Consider the following 20,611-nt stretch of genomic DNA (forward strand, 5'->3'; position numbering starts at 1 on the left):
ATCTATACAGTTGGCAACACATGCTTTTTTATTTAAAACCACTATTTTTTTTCCTAAAATGCTTGTTCATAATGGTTCTAGGGGAAAAAAACATGGTGCTATAAAGTTTAGTTCACTACAAAGACCTGAAAATATGTTTCTGAGTGTGAGGCCATCATCTTAAGCAGAAGAAGACTACTTGTTCGAGAATTATGTGTGCATGAACTGCAGAACTGACTCTGAAATAATGCAGCAAGGGACTGAACAACTCTCTCTGAAGATAAAGGAATGATGTCCACTGACACTGCTGGGTTTTGACTAAAGTTGTTTGAATATGCTTAGAAAATAGAGGGCCAGCCTGCTACCAACCTCCAGGCTGGCTGTGAAGAAACAATCTGAAGAACAGGATGGCTTCAGCAACTCTAACCTCACAGTTACGGAGATTACATGTTCAACAATGCTTCCCAAGTAAACCACTGTATGTAACATTTACTATTTACTACCAGTAGGCACTTTTTAACAGTTTACCAGAGATGTTATTAGTTTCCGCGAGGAAAAAAAGTGCACCTACCACTTTCGTGAGGGCACTGAGGTATTCTATTCGCCTGGAGCATCCACAAATAGTCAGTACCCCACTGAAGACAAACTTTGTGGTCCTTATATGGCCGTTCAAAAGGTGGAACTGCCTCTAAAAATGTGTAATTCTTGGCAACCGCAGCTTGGTAGTCTTCACTCTGCTCATCATCATAGTTGCTAGCTGATTTGTGACTAATCCATGCGTACAGTATCACACTGTGCACTATTATTGAGTTTCTGATGATATAATCGTCTCTGTAAACCATGATGCTTGGAAATTTCAAGTGTACTTGTCGAGTTCTGCTAACATAAAGGTTCTTCTCATCCTTCCATCTCCTTCTATATACCGGTACACCAGTCCTGAACTCGGAGGAAGCTACTGCTTCCAAACTGATAATACAAGGCTTAGAACATAAATACTGAACTGAAACCTCAGAATTGTTAAGAATTTTCTTTTCTAAAATGTTTAAATGGATAAAGTCCACATAATCCATATTTTTCTGAAACTGTGGAGTAACTGCTGTTGTCTGTAATGTCTCCTTTCCAAAGGACATCACAAAGTTCTGGAAGAAAACCCAAACACAAACATGTTAATCAAAGAATCTAAGTTTATATGATTATATATTCACAGTAATAACAGAACACTGCATAATCATGTTTATAAACCATACTTTTAACTTGAAAATATGAGGTTTCTTTTACACAGCAAGCAGACATGGATAACTGGAGAGCCACCATCAAGATTTTAATGGTAACAACTTCCCTACATCAAGTTCTCCAAGTTACACATGCTTCTACAAACAAATTTTACTTACAGGGTGTATCCTTCAGCCCTTACGCAAGCGGAATCTGGTCTAAGATAGCAACTTACACGTCATGCTATTTACACGTTCCTAGGATCAGGCCTAAGGAGTGTACACGGAAAGGTACTGGCATGTATTCGTCGTATCATTGTTTCCTAGGATTGCCATCCTAGCCTGATGTTTCTGTACCTTCTTAAAAAGTTAGCTAATTTTGTTACCTGTCATGCAGGTCCCGGAAGGAGAAAACAACAACAGAGGTTTGCTGAGAATGAATTAATATTCATGAAGTGTTTCATTTTTGACATGTTCCTATCCTGAAGATGGACTTGGAAATCTGAGCAGCTCTCCACAGCTATGTATGCTATATATAGTTTGAGAGTGAGTGCCTAGACATACAACAGGAATATCCTCTACACTAAAGTTCTTGTCTCTAAGGCTTCAAACAGCTTCTTTTCTTTCTGCCCTGCAGTCAGCATCCAGCTTGATGCACTGCCAAGGATACTGGGGATTACTCAGCTCTGAGGGACAGCCACCAGCACAGCAGCTCCACCAAGCCCCTTGCTCTAAAATATTCAGAATTGTCACTTAGGATTACCAGGGAAAATGGTCATTAAGGTTGCCCAAAATGAGATCTGTCTTGGGTAACTTTTAAATTCGCTAAGCTTAAACAAATTAAAATAAAATTTGTCTTGGATACCTATCTTGGATTGATGGATTTTTCATTGTGATTTTCAAAATATTTAAAAGGTTTGGCCTAGTCATTAATACATTTCTAATCATATGATTATGATTCAACTAATCATAGAAACTGTGTATTGTGCACCTGGAGGACTTGCCCACAGTCCAATATGGGGATCAGTAGAAGTGCCTAATGATAAACTCTTTTTATTTCTTAAAAATACGTTGACACTCCTTGAGAGCTACACTGAAAAAACATCAAGCCAGGAAGGCCTGTGAAGGTGTTAATATTAGGAAAAGTCAGAACTAAGTCCTACACTACTTCCTTGTTCATACAGATGAGGATTTTGGATTTAACTGTGTGATCAAAGGTTATTTTTCCCTCCGTTCCCTGCCTCCTTAGAGGCACAAAAGAGCTCAAGGGTTGTTAGTGGAACACAACTATGCATAGAGGGGTTATTTACTTCAAGACCTTGACTTTATTAAGGGCAGACATTGGAAGATGTAACTGAATGAGGGAACTTTTAGATGAAAAAGCTAGATATCATTGCTAGCAGATGGGTAGCTCTAGATCGCTGAATTTATTTAGTGTTCCTAGGTTTCTGAACTTGTCACTTGAACCACTTTCCGTAAGTGCAACCAAATGCTCTTTATCTTCTTGAATCTGACAAGAGACACTGCAAGCGAGATGTGCAGTGATGCTGAACACTGATAAACACATGTAAGCACCAAGATATACAACTTGAACAAACAAAACACTAAAAAATGCTAAACACAATACACTATGCAACTCAGTATTTTGGCTTTCTACAACAGGCAGTCTCGGAGTGACAGCCTTCCTCTCTGCCTTATTTCCCACTCTACAAAATGGATATTGGTTAGAGCATGGTGCTAATAATGCCAAGGTTGTGGGTTTGATCCCTTTATGGGCCGTTCACTTAAGAGTTGGACTTGATGATACTTGTGGGTCCCTTCCAACTCAGAATATTCTGTGATTTTTTGATATTGTAAAAACTATGCAAACTGAAGGGGCTAAAAAATGAATAGCAACAGGAGGTTGGTGTCCATTGGAACACATAGTATGGTGTCTACCATATGTTGGGATAAAACACATACACAAATATTGAGATAAAAGTTGATGAGAGAGCCTTGATTTTAATACTAATTTGAGTCTCTTTCAGAGCCTGACTTGACAAAAGATACTATTCTTTTACATTTCCAATGTAATAACTCTCTGGTTTAAATACTTCCAAAAGCATTAAAAGCCCATAGCAGCCGTAACAGATCATCCTAAACCTCTTGTACTTGATGGTTATAATTCATATTTCTTGATCTTACAATAAAGAGTGCTTGTAAGTAGCTTAATCTTTGTGATATGGGGGCTGTGCCATGAGGAAGAGGGTAATATACTATGAACACAATGCCATGTGCGTATCACAAGACATAAAAGTCTACCAGGTAGATACTGCAAAGCATAGGGGTACTACTGTGTGCTTAGCACACCACACACACTTACTGTCAAAACATACACAGCCAGCTCTCAATTTTCTCAGTGGTTATCCAATACAGAGAGATGGGAACTAGTCTCCAGCAAAGACAGTTTGGGTCTGCCACAGTTCATTGACAAATATCCAGCAGTGCATGAATACGTTCATCTTATTTCCAGTGAATGGCAGAAATTTTGTGGTGGGGATCCCAAAGCAGTAAGCTCTGAAACCCTAAGCCAGTTATTTGCAGAACAATTTCCATGATGTTCCTAGAGCACTTAAGCACAATGCACCACGACTGCTGATGCGTAAGTTTAGCTTCAGCTCTGCTGATCTAGTGCCTTTCCTGTAGTGCCTGATCTGCTAAATGGCTCCCCACAGGAGATTTTACTTTGCATTCTTTGGTCCCTGGGTATTACTTGAAGTGTGTGCTGCCAAAATGCATGAAGTATATTTGAGTCTGCTGTTCCATCCCACCTAACAAACCCTTCAGGAGGCTCATCCAGTAAACAGCATGGAGCAAAGAACCCTGAGCAACCCCACAGCGATGGAGGTCTGGCAGAGACTGCAGACCATAAACTTTCAGACCATGACTGAGTCTCCGTTACCACTTGGTTACCTCTACACAGTGCATGGAGTGTCTATCATTTAAATGCTCCTACTTGGTGAGGAATCCTCTTCCCTTCTTGTTATGTAAGATAGGGCAGAGTTAAATGTGCATCACCTCTGACACAGAGTAAGGATGAAAGAATTACACATTGAGAGTGATTATGAGACTTAAATACAAAACTTTCCCAGCACAGTAAAGAGGCCAGCTATGCTGATTTGAAATATTACCATGAACTATGTAAAGTTCAACAAGGCAGACATAAAGGCTTTGTTGTGTGGGGCAACTTAGCCACTAAAGCTGTAAAAGTTTTTTTTTTCTTTTCTTAAATCCTGCCGAATCTGAATGAATTAGCCCAAGTCATCCCATCAGATCTTGGTATAAAAATCAATTTGGGAGGCAAACACAGCAAGTATTAGGAATCTGAACATTTTCAATCACATAATAATACAGAAATGATTGAGCAAGTATTCTTTCACTTGCTGATCTCAACAGGACCCTCCACGAGTTCCACATAACCCTATGAAACCTGCACCTGTTTGCACAGAACCTGAAGATAACCGCAGTCCTTCACCTGCAAATGCCCAACACATCATGCTACATTTTAAGATGTGTGAAGACATGACAAAAAGGGGTATTGATTTGCTGCTTTCCATCAGCACCAACATAGTACAGGCATACAAAGACTTTGACCAGAGCTTATGCTTAGCAGCATAAAAGATGAAAAAGTAGTTTTAGTAGGTGCCCCTAAAAAGCGGCTATTTCCATAAGCCAGTGCAGCACTATGCGCAGTCGGCATTCTGTAAGCAGATGTCAAAGGCCTCCCCATTCTATCCACTCCAGAAATTTATCGTTACCCAGGGCAGAAGGCTTAACACTTCGATCTGCCGACTCGGCGTCCCCCAGCTCGGTAAGGCAGCGTGACCCTGGGGGCTGGGAGGGGGCGCGGGGCCAGGCCGGACAGCCGGGGGCTGGCTCCGAGGGGCGGCCCCGGCACCGAGCCCCTCCGCGCACCGCCGGACGCCGGCTCCCTCCGCCCTGCGCGTACGACCCGCGGCCCCGCACGGACCGGCCCCTGCCGCGACGCCGGGCTGGGCCGGGGCGCGGGGGCAGGTGCGGGGCCGGCGGCACTCACCGTGAGGAGGACGAGGAGCAGCGGAGGGGGGCCGCGGGGCTCGGCCGGTGGCCGCATGCTGCTGGTGCGGCGGTGCCCAGCGCGCCCGGGACTGGGCGGCTGGCCCGGCGACAAGGATGCGGCAGATCCGGCTTCCTGGAGGAGGGGCCGCCGCCGGGGCAGGGCAGGGCAGGGCAGGGCAGAGCCGGGCAGGGCCTCACTCCGCCGCCGCAGGTGCGGAGGGGCTGGGCCAGGAGACGCGGAGCGCCGGCCGTGCTGCGCTGCTCTTTGGAGGTTCCTCGCAGCTCCGTGCAGCAGGCGCCGGGCGGCGTCCCGGGAGCGGCGCGCGGCGGCCCCCGCCCTCCCGCCTCGGCGCTGCGCTACCAGCGCAGTCGCGACCCGGGCTAGCTCCCGTTCCCGCTGTCGGGCGAGGCGTTTTAGGGCGGGGCGGCGGGCCTGGGGCGCATCATCTCGGGCTGCCCGGGCCGGCCTGACAGCGCGGCGGCACCGGGCCCGTGCCCGCACTGCGCCCCGCCGGCCGCGCGGGGGCGCTGCTCCCGCCGGGCCGGGCCGCCCCGCGCCGCTCCCGCGTGTCCCGGAAGGCGCCCGCAGGCCCCGCGCCGTGTCCGCCGGGGCGATGGCGGGGCTGTCCCGCACCCTCGGCATCTTCGGCGCCTTCGTGGCCGTGGTGGGAGCCGCCTTTTACCCCATTTACTTCCGGCCGCTGCTGCTTCCGGAGGAATACAGTGAGTCCCTGCGCGGGGGGCCGTGGCTGGGCCCGGCCGTGGCGCAGTCTGTGCCCGGGCTTGGGGGAATGCTGGGGCTGCTGCTTCTGAGTGACTCCCGAGGGCTTTCCTGCTCGCCTAGGAGATACCTGAAAACCCGAAATAATACAGCTCGCAGTACCCTTATTTCGAGTTATTGGCCAGCACGTGATTTAGAACACCCGTCAGGGTTTCTTAGAGGATTGAGATGCAGTCGAAGAAATTGAGATCAGAGAGCTGGAGCATCTCTCCTATGCAGAAAGGCTGAGATAGTTGGGATTCTTTAGCCTGGAGAAGAGAAGGCTTCGAGAAGACCTTGTAGAACACTTGAAGAGAGCTTGTAAGAAAGCTGGGGCAGACTTTTTAGTAGGGCCTGTTGCAATAGGACTAGGGGTAATGGTTTTAAACTAAAACGGGGTAAATTCAGAGTAGACAGAATGAATACTTTTTTTTGTTATGATGGTGGTGAACCACTGGAACAGGTTGCCCAGAGGAGTGGTGGGTGTCCCATCCCTGGAAACATTCAAGATCAGGTTGGACAGGGCTCTGAGCAACTTGATCTAGCTGAAGAAGTCCCTGCTCAGTGCAGGAGAGGTGGACTAGATGGTCTTTAAAGGTCCCTTCGAACCCAGACTATTCAATGATTCTATGAGCTGTTTGAGTTTTGTTTTCCAGCTGCAGTTGAAAATGTGATTTAAAACTTGGCAACCAGTTGTGATGATTTGCTAGAGCTGATCTCAGTCTGCAGAGTCTCTCAGACTGACACCTGAGGAAAACCCCGCTTTCCTGCCAGAAACACCTGCCAGGAAAAGCTGCAAAAGCCCACAATTGACTCAATCCAGGAAGCCCTAGAGAGCACCTGCTGATCCAGGTGCAAAGCCTCCGTGGCTCCAGGCAGGTATTCCATAGGGGAGCACCTGTTACTCCTCGACTTCTGTGAAATACTGCTAAAGGAAATGGAGGAAAAAGTTCTGGTGCAACCAGCCTCGCCCCCTCACTTTAATTTGTATGAAACTAAGCAAGTTGATCACATGAAGATACATGTGGTTAATCTGCCAAGACAACTGAAGATTTCTAGGAAGGAAAAATAAAAAAGGATAACAAACTTACTGATCTTACTGGAGGGGCTTTGGCCTTGCATCAAAGCTGAAGTAAAATTTAACTTAAAAGCAAGTTTTTATTGAAGGATGATGCTATGTTTGTGGAACTGTGAGACCTTCAGCACAGACCTTTTCCACATGGATTAATTAAAACAGTGGTTTGACAACTTCTGTTTGTGACATTTTCACAGATTTCCTGATTTTCTAAATTGTGAGACTTGGCTCCTTCCCAATCCTGTGCGGTGGCTCTCCTCTCACCAAGACTCAATCTTCCTTGTTGTCCTTTCTTTCACTTACCTGCATTCCCAGTAGTTTGCAGGCCCCACATCAGTCTCCCTAATGACTGTTCTGTGTCTTATCTAGATATTTATCATCTCTTACTTCTTTGCACTGGTTTCTCTGCCTGACCAGTTAACAGCTCCTGCTGCTCGACCCAAGTGTGTCCTCAGAACTCTCAGATTGGTTCCTGTTTTGGTCCCTGCCTCTCTTCTAATCTAGGTTTCCACTTAAGACTAAATATCTTTTTCCTTCATATCCTACAGGAAGTCTCATTCCTTGCCCTAATCTATTCTGTTCTCCCCTTCTGGGTTTTGTACCTTTTCCTTTGAAATTAGACAGTTCCTTGAGATTTTGTCTCCTAAAAAAGATGAAATGGAATTACCATGCTCAGTGAACGGAACTGGAGAAGGTGGATCGGCCTCTAGTGCCTGTCCCCTTGCAAGAGAGTCAATTACTGTGATATTCCTGCTAGGCTCCAGTAGCATTAGGCTTGTACCTAGACAGCCTGATAACATGTAGTGCCAGTGCATTCCCAGTGGGATAGGATAATGAAAAATTTAAGTTTTAAGGTGAGCTTAGTTCTGAGCTTCCTCTGAGAATAGGCACCCTGCAGGTTCTTAAAGGCCTCAGAAGTTCAGTGGTGTGGGCAAAAGGTTAATTCACCTGAGCTTTGACTTCCTGCTTCAAAGTACCACTGTGGTGGTGAAGTATGTAAGAAAAGGAGGGGCATTTAGTAAGGGAAAATAGTATCATTTTCTCCATTTCTCTTCTTGAAAGTGGTTGAGTCTTTCAGAGAAAAAAGAAAAGCCTGAAACAGGCCCAATGTATGGAGAAATATCCCTCAGATACTGAATTTCACAAAGTTTACAAGCAATAATTTTGTAGGTGCTGTCATGAAATCTGTTTACAAGATCTTTCAACGGCCTGAAAATGGGAATTGTCCAAAGGAAAAAAACTTTTGACTAGTTTCATGTTGAGCATATGAATCATAGCTTCTAGAAGTAATTCATTAAGTGCTGGGATCATGAAAGGTGTTTTGGCATCTTTTATTAAACAGTAGGCATTGTTTTAAGATTCTTATCTTATTGTATGTAGTCTCTCAAAACATACTAGCTATTAGTTTCTTAGTGAAGTAGGAATACTACATTTGCATTGTGTAGGTAGATACCCAACAGAATTTATGGTGTAGCATCTAGAATTAATAAAATTTTTAAGATTCTTTTATTGGGAGCAATCAAGATATCTGGTATTTTCTTTTTTTCAGTAGTATCCTTTCTTTTGTGTTTTCCAGAGAAAGAACAGTCAATAAACCGAGCTGGTATTGTTCAAGAGGATATTCAGCCTGCAGGTACACTTGATTTATGTGTTTGCATTGATGGTCTTAAAGACCATCTTGAAGTAACGCCTGAATATTTATATGGATTTAAATAATACAGTGAAGAATACATTCAGAGAAAACATATTTAATAAACTTGCCATTAAACTATTTTTCAGGCTAATTCCTCACTAAAAAATTATGGGTTTAGTGACACTCAAATTGACTTAACTGGCCAAATAAATTGCAGAGTTTCTGTTGCCTTCACACTTTCTTAAATAGATGCCAGTTTCCACTTCTGAACCAGCTCAGAGCAAACAAGAACTATGGATAGGTTGAGCTGTAGCTGTAAAGTTTTGTGGAATACTGAATTCTGCTGAAATACAGTTCACCAGCACTTTGGCAGTGCCTTCCAGCCTCACGGATGGATGGGCCATGCAGAAATCCACTACACATCAAGGAAAATTTGGAATGCAATGCTAATAGCTTTTGGATCCTTGCTGTTGCTAGTGGAAGCCTTAGAAAAGCATACAAGGGCAGTAAAATTCAAGTATGGCAGACTATTCTTGATAGTTCATTTTTTCATAATGGTAAATGGAATGGCTGTTCATTATGCAAGGTTGGTACTTCTTGATTAAAGATGTGAGAGTGCCTGTCTTGATGAAACAGGTAATATCTGAATATGTTAAAGGGTAGTGTATTTTTTTTTTGAAAAAGCCTCACATCGGCAGCAGGGGAAAATCAAATAGGATTAAAACCATGATCTTAGAACACGTATTGGTTAGATCATTAGTGCCTTTTAGGGAAGTGGTAAAATGCTGAAGGGAAGTATTGGAAGGGTACTGTGAAATAGAGATCTGGTAAACCTGTCTTTTTTACTGAATGTTCAAGAGGATTGGACTGGCTCATTTATCCAAGATGCACGTACTTGATGACCAGTTCTCCTCAGTATAACTTTTTAATTTGAATTTAGCTGCTGATAAGTTTTGAGATCCATTAGTTGAAAATGAAACCTAGACAAATTTAAGTGTAAGGTGCAGTTCTAAAGGATTGATCCAACAATATCAGAACACCTTACCTATGACTGTGATAGATTTTTCCATTATCTGAAGCTTAAGATCAACATGAGGTTGTCTTTCTATATATTTTTGCAAGTTTAAGCAGAGTTGCGAATTCAGTGCAGAAATTGTTGGCTTCTTTCATTGCTTAATACACAATGCTGGAATAGCAGACCTGTTGTTTTTTTTTTTCTCCAACAGTCTAATTATCAACTGCTGGTATTCTCATATTTGATTTGTAGGGTTAAAAGTGTGGTCGGATCCATTTGGAAGAAAATAATGTTGGCGGCTGGGTGTATTGTGAAACTGAAGATGGACATCTTCAGCTGCTTCTTCCTTCGCTGAAGTGTGTCTTTGGGTGTCGCTGGAGGAGAATTCTGAATATGCTGTGGGGGCGCATGAGGAGCAACAAAGGCAACTGGTTGGAATCCCAAGAGATAAAAACATGCTAGTTTTAAGAGAGAATGCTGGTGCATAGCTCACAGACTGTTAGAGAGCTGAATGATTCTAGAGTATAGACATGAAATATTTATTTCCTTGAGAAAAGGAAAAAGGATTTTTTTCTAATCTGTAGACACTTGTAATAATGAATAGAATAAATCACGCAGACTGCTGTAATTTCCTCCCTAGTTTGAAAGTTACAACATGGTGAGTGTAAATTTGTACATTAAAATTTTTAAATGAATGTGTACTTTTTTTCATTGTTTTGCAACTGTGTATGGAAGGTATCTTGGGCACCTGCCAGGTGTCCCCCCTGGCCATTCTTCTTACTCCTGCTCCTCCACAGGGCTGGGGGAGTAAACAGAATGACAAAGCTCATGTGTCTGGATAAGCACAAGGAGATTGCCTACCAGTTACTTTTGCAGGCAAAACAGACTCAACTTGGAGAAAATTAATGTCGTTAAGTAAGTAGCATTATGACATAAAACATTTTAAAGACCACTGCAGGATCCTGTATGTTTTGAAAAATGTATGCGCAGAGAGTGTTATTCCTAACGTTAGCAGATGTTTGTTATTTTTTGGACATCACACAGTTTATTGGGACAACAGATGAAAGACTCCATGTTTTCAGTGTTATTTTCCAAACTGCCATTCTGCTACTTGCTGTTCCATTTCTACCTGTCTTTGTCACTACTCTCCCACTCAGACACACCTTTCCTCCTCTGAGTTACTTTTTATTTAGTCTTCTGTTATCACTCTAAGCATCAGAATATTTTCTGTTTGCTTTCTGGGAAAATGTGGTCATGTTTGAATCCTTTGAGTTCTCGGGTCATTTTGCATGGTGGTTGGAGCCAGAGTGAGGGTATTCATTCCGTGTAGGGATCACAGATTGGTTTGGGTTGGAAGGCACCTTAAAGATGATCTAGTTCCAGCCCTGCTGCCATGAGCTGGGACATATTCCACTAGACCAGGCTGTTCAGGGCTCCATCCAGGTTGGCTTAGAACACTTCCAGGGATGGGGGATCCACAGCTTCTTGGAACTATCTGTTCCAGTGCTTCATCACCCTTCACAGTGAAGAATTTCTTCCTCATATCTCATCTAAACCTACCCTCTTTCAGTTTGAAGTTTCACTACAGAGAACAGAGCAACATTGTCACAAAGGTAATTCAGAGTTTGCTGCAGAAAGAAGAATAGAGCTGAAAAATGAAGAGGTTTTTATCATTTAAACCTTTCTTCAGTGAGACTGAAAAAATGAGGGAGCCTTGCTTTTTTGTTTTCTTGAACAAAACATAGTGCCTCAGACCATTTCAACAAAGTTTTTTCATCTGAAATACCTCCTCAGTGAAAATAAAACAGTGCTGAAATGCAGATAACTCCATCTGTAACTGACAAGTTGCAAAATGAAGACTTTTAGGAGAATGTGGGAATTGCTCAATTATGCAGCTTCTGTCACTTGGTGACACAAATGCTTTAAAAACATACATCATGGTAGTGTGGAAACATCAAGGTAAATGATGTGACAGAGAATGTGAAATTACTTAGTTTGGGGTTAAGAGATAAGACAATCTCTGCTACTTGTTTACTTTGTGAAGTTGAGGAATTTGCTGGGTCTGGATCTTGCCGATAAAAAGTTAGATGACTTCTGAACAGTGGCTGCGGGTGGCAGGTGCTGAGCCTTTTGCCTTCATATTACTTAAATGTTGCAAAACATGAGTTCCTGAACTCAGTTACTTAGTATTTATAGAACTATACATGTCTGTTGGTCATGATCACTAATCTCTTACGGTGCAGAAAAGCTTGGTAAGTTTTGTAATTGCCAATTTGTACAGAATTTGCAGCAGTTCATATCAGCTGAGTGTTATGAAGTGAATCTAAACTCTAAAAATGGTGTACCTTGGTATTAATGAGCATCACTTCCCACTCGTGTTCCACCTAATAAAATGGGCCGATTGATCATGTCTTTAAAGCATTAGGATGGTGAATGTCTTTTTCAAATTTTTGCTATCTGTCTGGGTAAAACTGTAAAGTCAATAAGGAATGTACTGCAATAATTATCCAGAATTTACACTGAAATTTTCTGATTGCTCTGGCATGCGCCAGCTGCCTGGAGACTTGGCTGATCTCATGTGGTAAGTCCTAGTCCTGCCACTGGCTTTGAGACACTGCTTTGTTCTGCTTGTGGATGCTTGACATAAGCCTCTTCTTCCAGCTACCCAGTGACAGGTGAAGTTCAGTGTAGTGAATTGTGCTCTCCAGAACTCTTACCTTGCTCTGGAAGTAAGAGCTCTTTGCTACTTTCATAACCTTCAACTACTATTAATTTGGTGATTGGGAGGGACTAGGCCTGTGTTCTGCAGAGCAACTAAATTTGCTGATTTTGGTCAAGTTGTTCTGATTGTTTTGATAAAAATGCCTTCTTAGAATATTTTAAAATATCTGTTCTATGAATGCATTTTGCTTACTTACTATAGCTGGACTGTAGTAAATATACCTTATATAGTGAACAGCAAATATACCTTTAGCCCTTGAAGGACTGAAGAAAAGTTTTAAACAGTGGTTTGGGATCCCAACAGAAACTGGTTGTACTAAGTTTAGGCCTGTTATATGCTGATGTTTTGAAATTATTAAAACTTGTTCCATAAAGAGCAATTCTGGCATTTTGGTCTAAACACAGCTTAGTTTTGAAGCATTGCAGACTGTTGATGATGCAATGAAACCCTCAAGTACAAACACTTAAGAAGGAGTAAATATGGCAAAAGATATGGGCAAATTGCCAGATTATACACGTGTGAGAAGGAACAATCTTGATAAATGAATATAATATTCAGCAAAAGAAATCCCACAGGATTTTGAAAAATCAAGTGGGATTTTTCTTGGTGAATATTGTATTTATTTACTGAGATTATTCCAAATGATGAGGGGGGATTTTCTTATCTGTGATACTCAAAGCACATCAAAGAGTCTCCAGTTATCGTGGATTTTACTCTATATATGCCCTCCTACAAAAAAACAGTCCAGAAGAAGAAGTTGTTCTCATGATTTGCTCTTTTCGAAACCAAATTAAAGCATGTATTTTCCCTTCTTGCAGTCTAGCAATAATTAACTACTCATTTTCTCTGTACTATGTACACTCCTACTGACCTTCATGTTAACATGCAGACACAGCAGTAAATGAAAAGCTGTATTGGCTTTTTCTGTTGTGCCACACAACCCAAAAAGTATGTTTGCTAGTGGAAAGAAATTATTCTCCAGCTTCTGAGAAAGTGCTGTGGAATATATACTGTTTCTAGGTGGACAGTGTACAACAGGTGAGTGCAAAACACAAAGTTCAGGTCAAACCTTAGCACCCTGTGATCCGAGGTCTCTTTCTCCATAGTACAGACTGTGTGGGCCTTGCAAGAAAAATGGTGCAGTGTTTAAGACACTGTCTTGGAAAACAGGACTGTTGTAGTCAGTTCCACATTCCACCACGCTTTTGTCTGGCAGCCGGTAAGTAATTCAGCCTTTGAGCTTCAGTTCCATCTGTAAATAGCCATAAGTAGTGCTCCCCTTCTTTGCAATTGAAGGTAAATAAAGTAGTGTGGGGTTTCTTGATGCTCTAGAAAACTTTTTTTTTCTTGTCTGAGAAGTTTTCCTCAAGGTTAGGAAGAATTGGTCTGAATTTGTGTGAGAATCAGGTATTTTGGTTTCAAGAATTTAAAATGTTTTGAAGAATCTTTTCCAAAAGAAAATAACAATGAAATTTCCCAGATACTTTTACTGCTGAAATACTATGTTCTGAGAACGGAAATTTTATATTTTGGGAGGCAAACAGAAAACTCATCTGTTTTTCACAATACGAATATTTTTTAGAAGATCTGCAAATTTGAGTAAGTTGAAATCCAACCCAACATGAATGTTTTGTACAGCTATACAAAAAAGCAGAAAAGTGATCAGCTTTTGTTGATGGCCAGGTGCCTCAGCAATTTTGTGAGACTCAGCAATTTTCAATATTTTGAGTTGCTATTTCCTTTTGACCTTGGCATGCCAAAAAAGTAACCAAAAGCCTTCTAAGAGAGCTACAGGCACTGAGCAGAGGAGGCTGGGGCACAGTGAAAGGAGGCGAGATAGAACTTGAGATACTGCTGGGAAGAGTGTTACTGCTGTAGCCCTGGAGGAACACTTGGAAGTGAAGTGCTGGATATGAAGAGGAGACAGCATACTGGTCAGTTGAATGGGAGCATGAGGGACATAGGACATAAATCCATTGGAATACAGCCTTTATAGGCTTTGCAGCTCGCAGAGCAAATTGGGATACCTCTTGACCTCTTTTCTGTTTCCTCCCCAGCAGATTGGAAGCAAACCTTCCTAAAGAAAGTACCTAGGCAAGACAAAGGTTATCATGAGAAGAGAGCATCTAAGGAGGAATTACATAGCTGTCCTTTGCTCTAGCCTACCTTAAGAGGCCAAACATCACAGAATAATTTGTGCTGGAAAGGACCTCGTGCTGAAAAGTGTCTTTCAGGGCCCAGGTCACAGGGAAAGGTTCCTCCTATCAACTCCTTCCCATAATTCAGAAAGGTGAGTATCAGCAATGCCAGTCAAGGTAGGGGAGGAAGGTGTTCCCATTGCTTCAGAAATTCCTGTAGGAGGAGTTCTCAGTGATCCACAAGTGGATGGCTCAGACACAGTTTAGGAATGTATTCTTCCACTCTGAATGAAGAGAAACTACTATGGATATTAACCAGAAGTATTTGCTCCCTTACTTATTATATATGAATTTTCAGGTGCCAGTGATTGTGGCAGGCCATCTCTCTAGGTCCATAACTCCTCACATCTACAGATATGAGAAAGGTTCATACAAGAACTGTAATTTGTGCCATTTCTGGCTGAACAGCATCATTAGGAGTCCTCTGAAGCCTGGAAAGCAGCTAATCTTAGAATCGTCACTATCTGCTTCTGTCTTCCTCTGATTCTTAGAGTTATCCTGTGAGTGGCTAACATGGGCTTGCTGGATGTTCCATATAACAAAGAATTGCTTATAGTTCAATCCAAAATGCCATGTGCCACATCAGAACCTTTGGGACATTTTTACTCCTTGCATTTTCTGTACATTTTTAGCATGGGTTGTGTGTTTTTGTGGCCTCTGCTGCCTGCCTGCCTACCTCTCTGTGCTTTTGGATCAAAGCAACAATGCCAGCAGCACCACTAAATGAAGGAGCCTGTAAGGAACTGTGAGGATCTGAGGGACACATTCCCATAAAGTCTGGCAATCCTACCAATATGTCTCAGAATTCCTCCTGGTTGCTTTCAGTTGACAAATTTTTGGTTCATTGGAAAAACTTGTTATTCCTTATTGCACTTAGCAGTTAAATTTTGTCCCATAGCTACCATTCCAGCTATTCTTTTGCTCTGACATTGCCTCTCAAGTTGTTTAATCAGAAAAGTTCATTAGTATACTTTGGTTTTTGTGCCAAACAATTACGTTAAATTTGTCTTGAGACAGTCTTTTGAGGAATGCCACCAGTAAAATCCATCCAGGCCAATGACTTCCCATTTGTCATTTCTGCTTTTAGCTACTTTCATGCTTGGCTTACAGTTCTTGCAGCTACTAATTGTTTCCCATGTGAAATAATTCCAAATGCTTTGCTAATGTCCAAAGGGAATATATCCCTTGAATTTCTGTCAGGTTGACAAGCTTGTTACCTGATTAAGTAGTACAATTAATACTCTGCTTTGGGACCTTTCACTGTCCCCACTTTTCTTTATGTCGCAGTTTGCTATGATTCTTGTATTTTTCCAGAAAGTAGAACAAGTAGACAGGTGTTTTCCAAAGAAGTACCTGGACATTCTGTCTGGATGCATCATGATGCACATAAAATTAACCATTTCTGTTAGAAGTACCTAAACATCGGAGAGTGACCTGCCTCTCCAGTCCAGGCAGGAAGGAGAGATGTTTGCTGCTATCAGTTTATTTCAAAAGCTAAGGAGTTTATAATCATCCTGTCTTTTGCTGCTGATTATTGACTCGTAAGAACCAGGCTTCCTAATAGAAAATTGCCGTTAACAGTACAAGAACACAAGGATGGATTTTTTTAGTCAGAAAAACCATCACTCATCAGACTTGGAGAAGAGGAAAGGCAGTGAGCAAGCCCAATTGACAAAATGTGGTTAAGTGAATTGTCACATCTGCATTCATTAGAAAAATTATTTAGGGGATGCAGAAGTGTTCACACGCAGTTCTGGTTTCCACAGGTCATTGGGTGCCTATTGCTTAGAAAGGCTCCTGACAAGGCAGGCATGACAACCAGATAATGACTATTTTGAAGAACATAAGAAGTTTCCCTTCACTTCAATCCTTTGGAATCACAGAAGAGATACACATAAAGGTAAAAATGCAATTTTTCAATTGTGTCACCAGTTTCAGTTGAATGATGCTGATGGCACTTTGTGATTCATTTGTGAACTGTCACATCCTTTGGGAACTACTTGGATTGTGATCTGTATGCCCTGTTGGATCCTAGAAACTTTAAAGATGTCTTACTTTATCCCATTTCATGCCCTATTTACTGTCAGTCACTTTGCCCACCCTTTTTCAGGAATCTTCCTGTGATGGCATGGTCTAGCTAAAGTTCTGATCATCTCTAAGTCTCAAAAGAGCAAAAAGTATTTTGTTCCTGTTATTTTCTGTCTTCCAAGATAAAATAAGTTTGCATGCAACTCTGTTGAAACTACCATGAATCTCCACAACTAGGTTCTAATTCTAGCCCTAAACCTATGTGAAGTTTCTCATCTTCTAGATTATTTTTCCTGCTTATGTTTGCTGGCAGACAGTGCCAGTACCAGAAGTGTCCATGTTAACTGTTCTGCTCGTAGTACAGAAATGTATAACCACAAAAACAGTTTAATTCCAAAGAGACATTTAGGACTGCCTTGCTTAGAACCATGGCTCTTGGGGCAAGTATCTACAACAGAGAGGAGCCTTCAACCACTTAATTCTTTAAGGATTCAGCAATTTTGTCTCCTCTGTGATTTTTGAGATTGAGGAAATCACGGAAAAAATTATAGTTTCTACTTATAGTATAGCAATCTTCTTCACTCTGTCCTGAAATAGATCCCAAGCAAGGCTTTCAGATCCCAACTATCTGAAAATAACTTCTGACATTTTCAACACTGTGTTCTGGGTGAATAGCCTCCTTTGTGTATGAAAAGCTTATGAAATTATGAAACTGCTGTATACAAGAGGTATGATAATATTTATCTCTGCTTTGCTAATTTTACCTGGATGGACAGAGGACTTGTACTCTCTGTTTTCTAGTGTTAGTTAATGTGTTGACTGTCCTGTTACCATTAAACTTCTCTTCCTGAAACACAGCAGGGGACAGCCCTTAAAATGATCTGAGTATTCTAAGTGTGTATTGTTTATGGACAGCTTCATATGAATATTTCTGTGCTGAATGCTAGCTGTTATGTTAAAAGTCTTCCTCATCATTCTAATGACTTTACCATCTTGTATCATTGTGGAAAACATCACAGTGATACTTCATATAAAATAAGGAATATATACACTTATATTTGCAGATTCTGGGCATCTGGGGAAATACTATGTTTAGCAGAATGTTGTTCTGTATATTTGCTGTTGTGGGAAGTGACAGGGAGTTTCTGAAGAGGAATTATGCACAGGAAAGGATATCCTTGCATCAAAGTGAAAGCATAAGCCCACAAGTCTGCTCTGAATTTTAGGCATCTATCCAGTGTTTTTCCACTGTGTTTGCATTTCATTGATCACAAGGGCCATCAAGAGTCTTTGCCAGAATTATGTTCATTGTAATTGAACCCTCCGTCTCAAATCTGAGGTCTTTCCATTGCTTCTTCACAATGTTCTGTCTCAAAAGCAGTGGTATCAGGAAATCAGACTGTACACTGTAAATGGCACTTGGAGGTCATCTAATCCAATTCCCTGCTCAAAGCAGGGTAACTCCGGAGTCAGATCAAGGTGCTAAGGATTATATGGTGTGAGGGTGTCTCAGGATTATGTGCTGTCTTGAAGCTAGTTCCTCAAATTTAGATAAGTCAGTACACAAGATCACCTCTGGGAGCACTGCAGAATCAGTACCTACTTGTCTGAAGTGTAGGTGGTAGTATCATCATGTGTGTTGGTACAAAGCTCATTCAATTATACCAGGCACTATGGTATTGATATCTCTGGACTTAACATGCCTGCCCTAGAGAAAAAACAACCTTACAGGGATTCAAGGGTTCACGTTTGTCCCTTTGCTGTGTGTTACTTACTAGATGACATAATAAATGAGTGCTAGAATAAGTCTCTGTTCTCTCTTGAGGGTACCAACACTGAGATATACATGCCAGTGACCGGATTCATCTGTCTTGCCAGGAGGCTCTATTCAGCCTGCAGTATTTTTAAGGAAGTGGAAGGTCATGGTGAACTCTCAGTCTTTACCTGAGCAGGGCCTGTTCAATGAACACTCTCATTCAAATCAAAGAAAATCTAGAGAGTTCTATTTGCTTTCCCCACTACAGATGAAGGAGTGGTCTCCTAGTGAGAGTATGAATGGGACAGACTTTTGAAGAGGTATTTGAAGAGGGGAAGTGAGGAGCTATTTCTGGGTGAACTGGTCAGCCATACTCCATTTTGAAGCCTCACTGACAGGAGGGCTTTAGCAGTGGGAAGGCAACCATGCAGTGGGGCATGAGTGGTAGTCACATCTCTTTCCACCCAGCAAAACAAGAGCCACAGTCGTGTTTGTGCAAACTCACCAGCAAAGGAATGGGGACTGCTCAGCCCAGCCCAGCCCAGTCCACAACAAGGAGAGAATCATCCCTCCAGTACACCTCCAACAGTCCACACCATCTGTTGGTCTTCAGCCTAGTCAGTATTTCTGTTTCTCTAAAGGAGGGCTACTAACATTTGGAAAGTCTCTACACACAAGGTCTTTTCAAACACTCCTCTCTCATTTCCCTTGGGTTGGAAATCATTTTAGATGTGCCAGCTGGGACTCGGCCTCTGGGCAGATTCTAGCACCTATGCCTAGTTTTATGTCAAAGTGAGCTGGCTGATCCTGTGGGACATTACAGTGTGCCCTGGTGCAGGTGGTGCTTGGAAAGGTGCTGCTGGACTTCTGCAAGGAGGTCAAAAGCAACAGTGTCAGAGCTGAGTGGTGACAAAGCAGTGATTTCCAGTTCCTTCTGATGTTTATTTCCTGGTGAGTGACATGTTTAAGAATATTTTTAATGCTTGTGGTAGTAGTCAGAAGTGATATACTATTTTTGCCTATTTCTTTTAACTTGAATTTTAGTATGTCTGCGGCTAAAGATATAGTTACCCCTGCACTCCAGAAGAACCCCCAAAACAGGGACTAGCCAGCTGGATAATTGCCTATTCCTAAGTGTCTAGATGTAGAGTGAAACTTCTCATTTAGCATTTTCTGTGCTGCTTATATTCCAGTGAAACAAATTTTCTTTTGATATAAAATATGTGGCTCAGTCTCTAGAGAACCCTGTCTTTGTATCCTTCTTGTGCATTTTTCTTATTATGAAACAAAAAAAATGAAACAAAACTCCTGAAAAAAAGCAGTAACCTAAGTTCACAGCTGAAGAATACAGACTTTCTTCCCAGGAAAAAGTTAAAAGGTAAGACAAATGATGTTTAGTTCTGTTATGTAACCAAGAAAATTCCTTCAGAGAACAGTGCTATGTTTTCCCCCCTCAAAGGTACTGTATGTAACTAACATAATTCATTATAGAATTATTCACAACCAGGAACAAGGATGTTTCATTCACCTCGTTTTACAAAAAGGAAAAAAAAGGGTCCTCAATCTATCTAGTGCAATGCAAATAACAATTGAGGATTGTTTCTGAACACTGATAAAGGGGCAGAAATTGGGAAGTTGTGGGATAAGGATTGTCTCATGTACATTGATAGCAACAGTAAAAGAAAGAATAAATGGTTTATTTGCAGTCATGGTCATGGCTTTCAATTAGAGCCTGGTTTATATTCAAAGCTCTTGCCAAGCATTTGCTTTTGCTAGTTTTGGGATTACTTATCAGTTTGGATTGACATAATAAACTTTGGGCCCATTATATAAGTCAGATGTCTAAATCTGGTTTGCATAGGGAACAAAGTGGGTTTTCCTAGCCTAATAAGCCAGAACTTGGTCTGTTGAAGGTGTCTGCCATGAGGGACTAGAGAATTAATGAAATCTTACTCTTGTCTGCTGTGGAGGCTGCTTTTGAGAGCAGTACTACTCTGTGCTTATTAAAAATGGGCCAGCATTCTCTCAGTGTCTTCCTTCAGCAGGGTTACCTCTTTCACAGCTGTCTGTGATGGCTCCTTTTCTTGCACCTTCCACATGACCGGCTGCTCTCAGGGCTCCTCCCAGCACAACAGGGTTGAAGCTTGGGGGAGCTAA

At 41.9% G+C, this 20,611-nt stretch overlaps 2 protein-coding genes and 1 long non-coding RNA gene across 5 annotated transcripts in view; 2 read left to right on the plus strand and 1 right to left on the minus strand.

The window, feature by feature from the left end:
• Positions 1 to 5,723, minus strand: part of SEL1L3 (SEL1L family member 3) — a 36,270-nt gene extending 30,547 nt beyond the window's left edge. Inside the window, exons 1-2 of the mRNA XM_048302770.1 lie at positions 5,266 to 5,723; positions 551 to 1,118 (exon numbers count right to left, since the gene is read on the minus strand). Of these exons, the coding sequence (XP_048158727.1) occupies positions 551 to 1,118; positions 5,266 to 5,322 (625 nt within the window). The 5' untranslated portion in view covers positions 5,323 to 5,723. The remainder of the gene's footprint in view (positions 1 to 550; positions 1,119 to 5,265) is intronic.
• Positions 5,724 to 5,802: 79 nt separating this feature from the next.
• SMIM20 (small integral membrane protein 20) lies at positions 5,803 to 10,445 on the plus strand. 2 transcript variants are annotated; one of them, XM_048302772.1, is made up of 3 exons: positions 5,817 to 5,990; positions 8,679 to 8,735; positions 10,003 to 10,445. In XM_048302772.1, the coding sequence occupies exons 1-3, from the start codon at positions 5,882 to 5,884 to the stop codon at positions 10,038 to 10,040; spliced, it is 204 nt and encodes a 67-aa protein (XP_048158729.1). In that variant the 5' UTR covers positions 5,817 to 5,881; the 3' UTR covers positions 10,041 to 10,445. The 2 variants fall into 2 exon arrangements, with proteins under 2 accessions (XP_048158730.1, XP_048158729.1); XM_048302773.1 differs by lacking the exon at positions 8,679 to 8,735 and having other exon boundaries at positions 5,803 to 5,990.
• A 3,769-nt stretch (positions 10,446 to 14,214) lies between these two features.
• The window catches only part of LOC125325621, a 74,422-nt gene continuing 68,025 nt past the window's right edge, over positions 14,215 to 20,611 (plus strand). Inside the window, exons 1-3 of one of the 2 annotated variants that reach the window (XR_007203442.1) lie at positions 14,215 to 14,406; positions 14,530 to 14,762; positions 16,437 to 16,570. This is a non-coding gene — a long non-coding RNA (uncharacterized LOC125325621). The remainder of the gene's footprint in view (positions 14,407 to 14,529; positions 14,763 to 16,436; positions 16,571 to 20,611) is intronic. The other variant, XR_007203441.1, reaches the window with a different exon arrangement.

Source organism: Corvus hawaiiensis, chromosome 5, assembly GCF_020740725.1.
Source record: "Corvus hawaiiensis isolate bCorHaw1 chromosome 5, bCorHaw1.pri.cur, whole genome shotgun sequence".
NCBI lineage: Eukaryota > Metazoa > Chordata > Aves > Passeriformes > Corvidae > Corvus > Corvus hawaiiensis.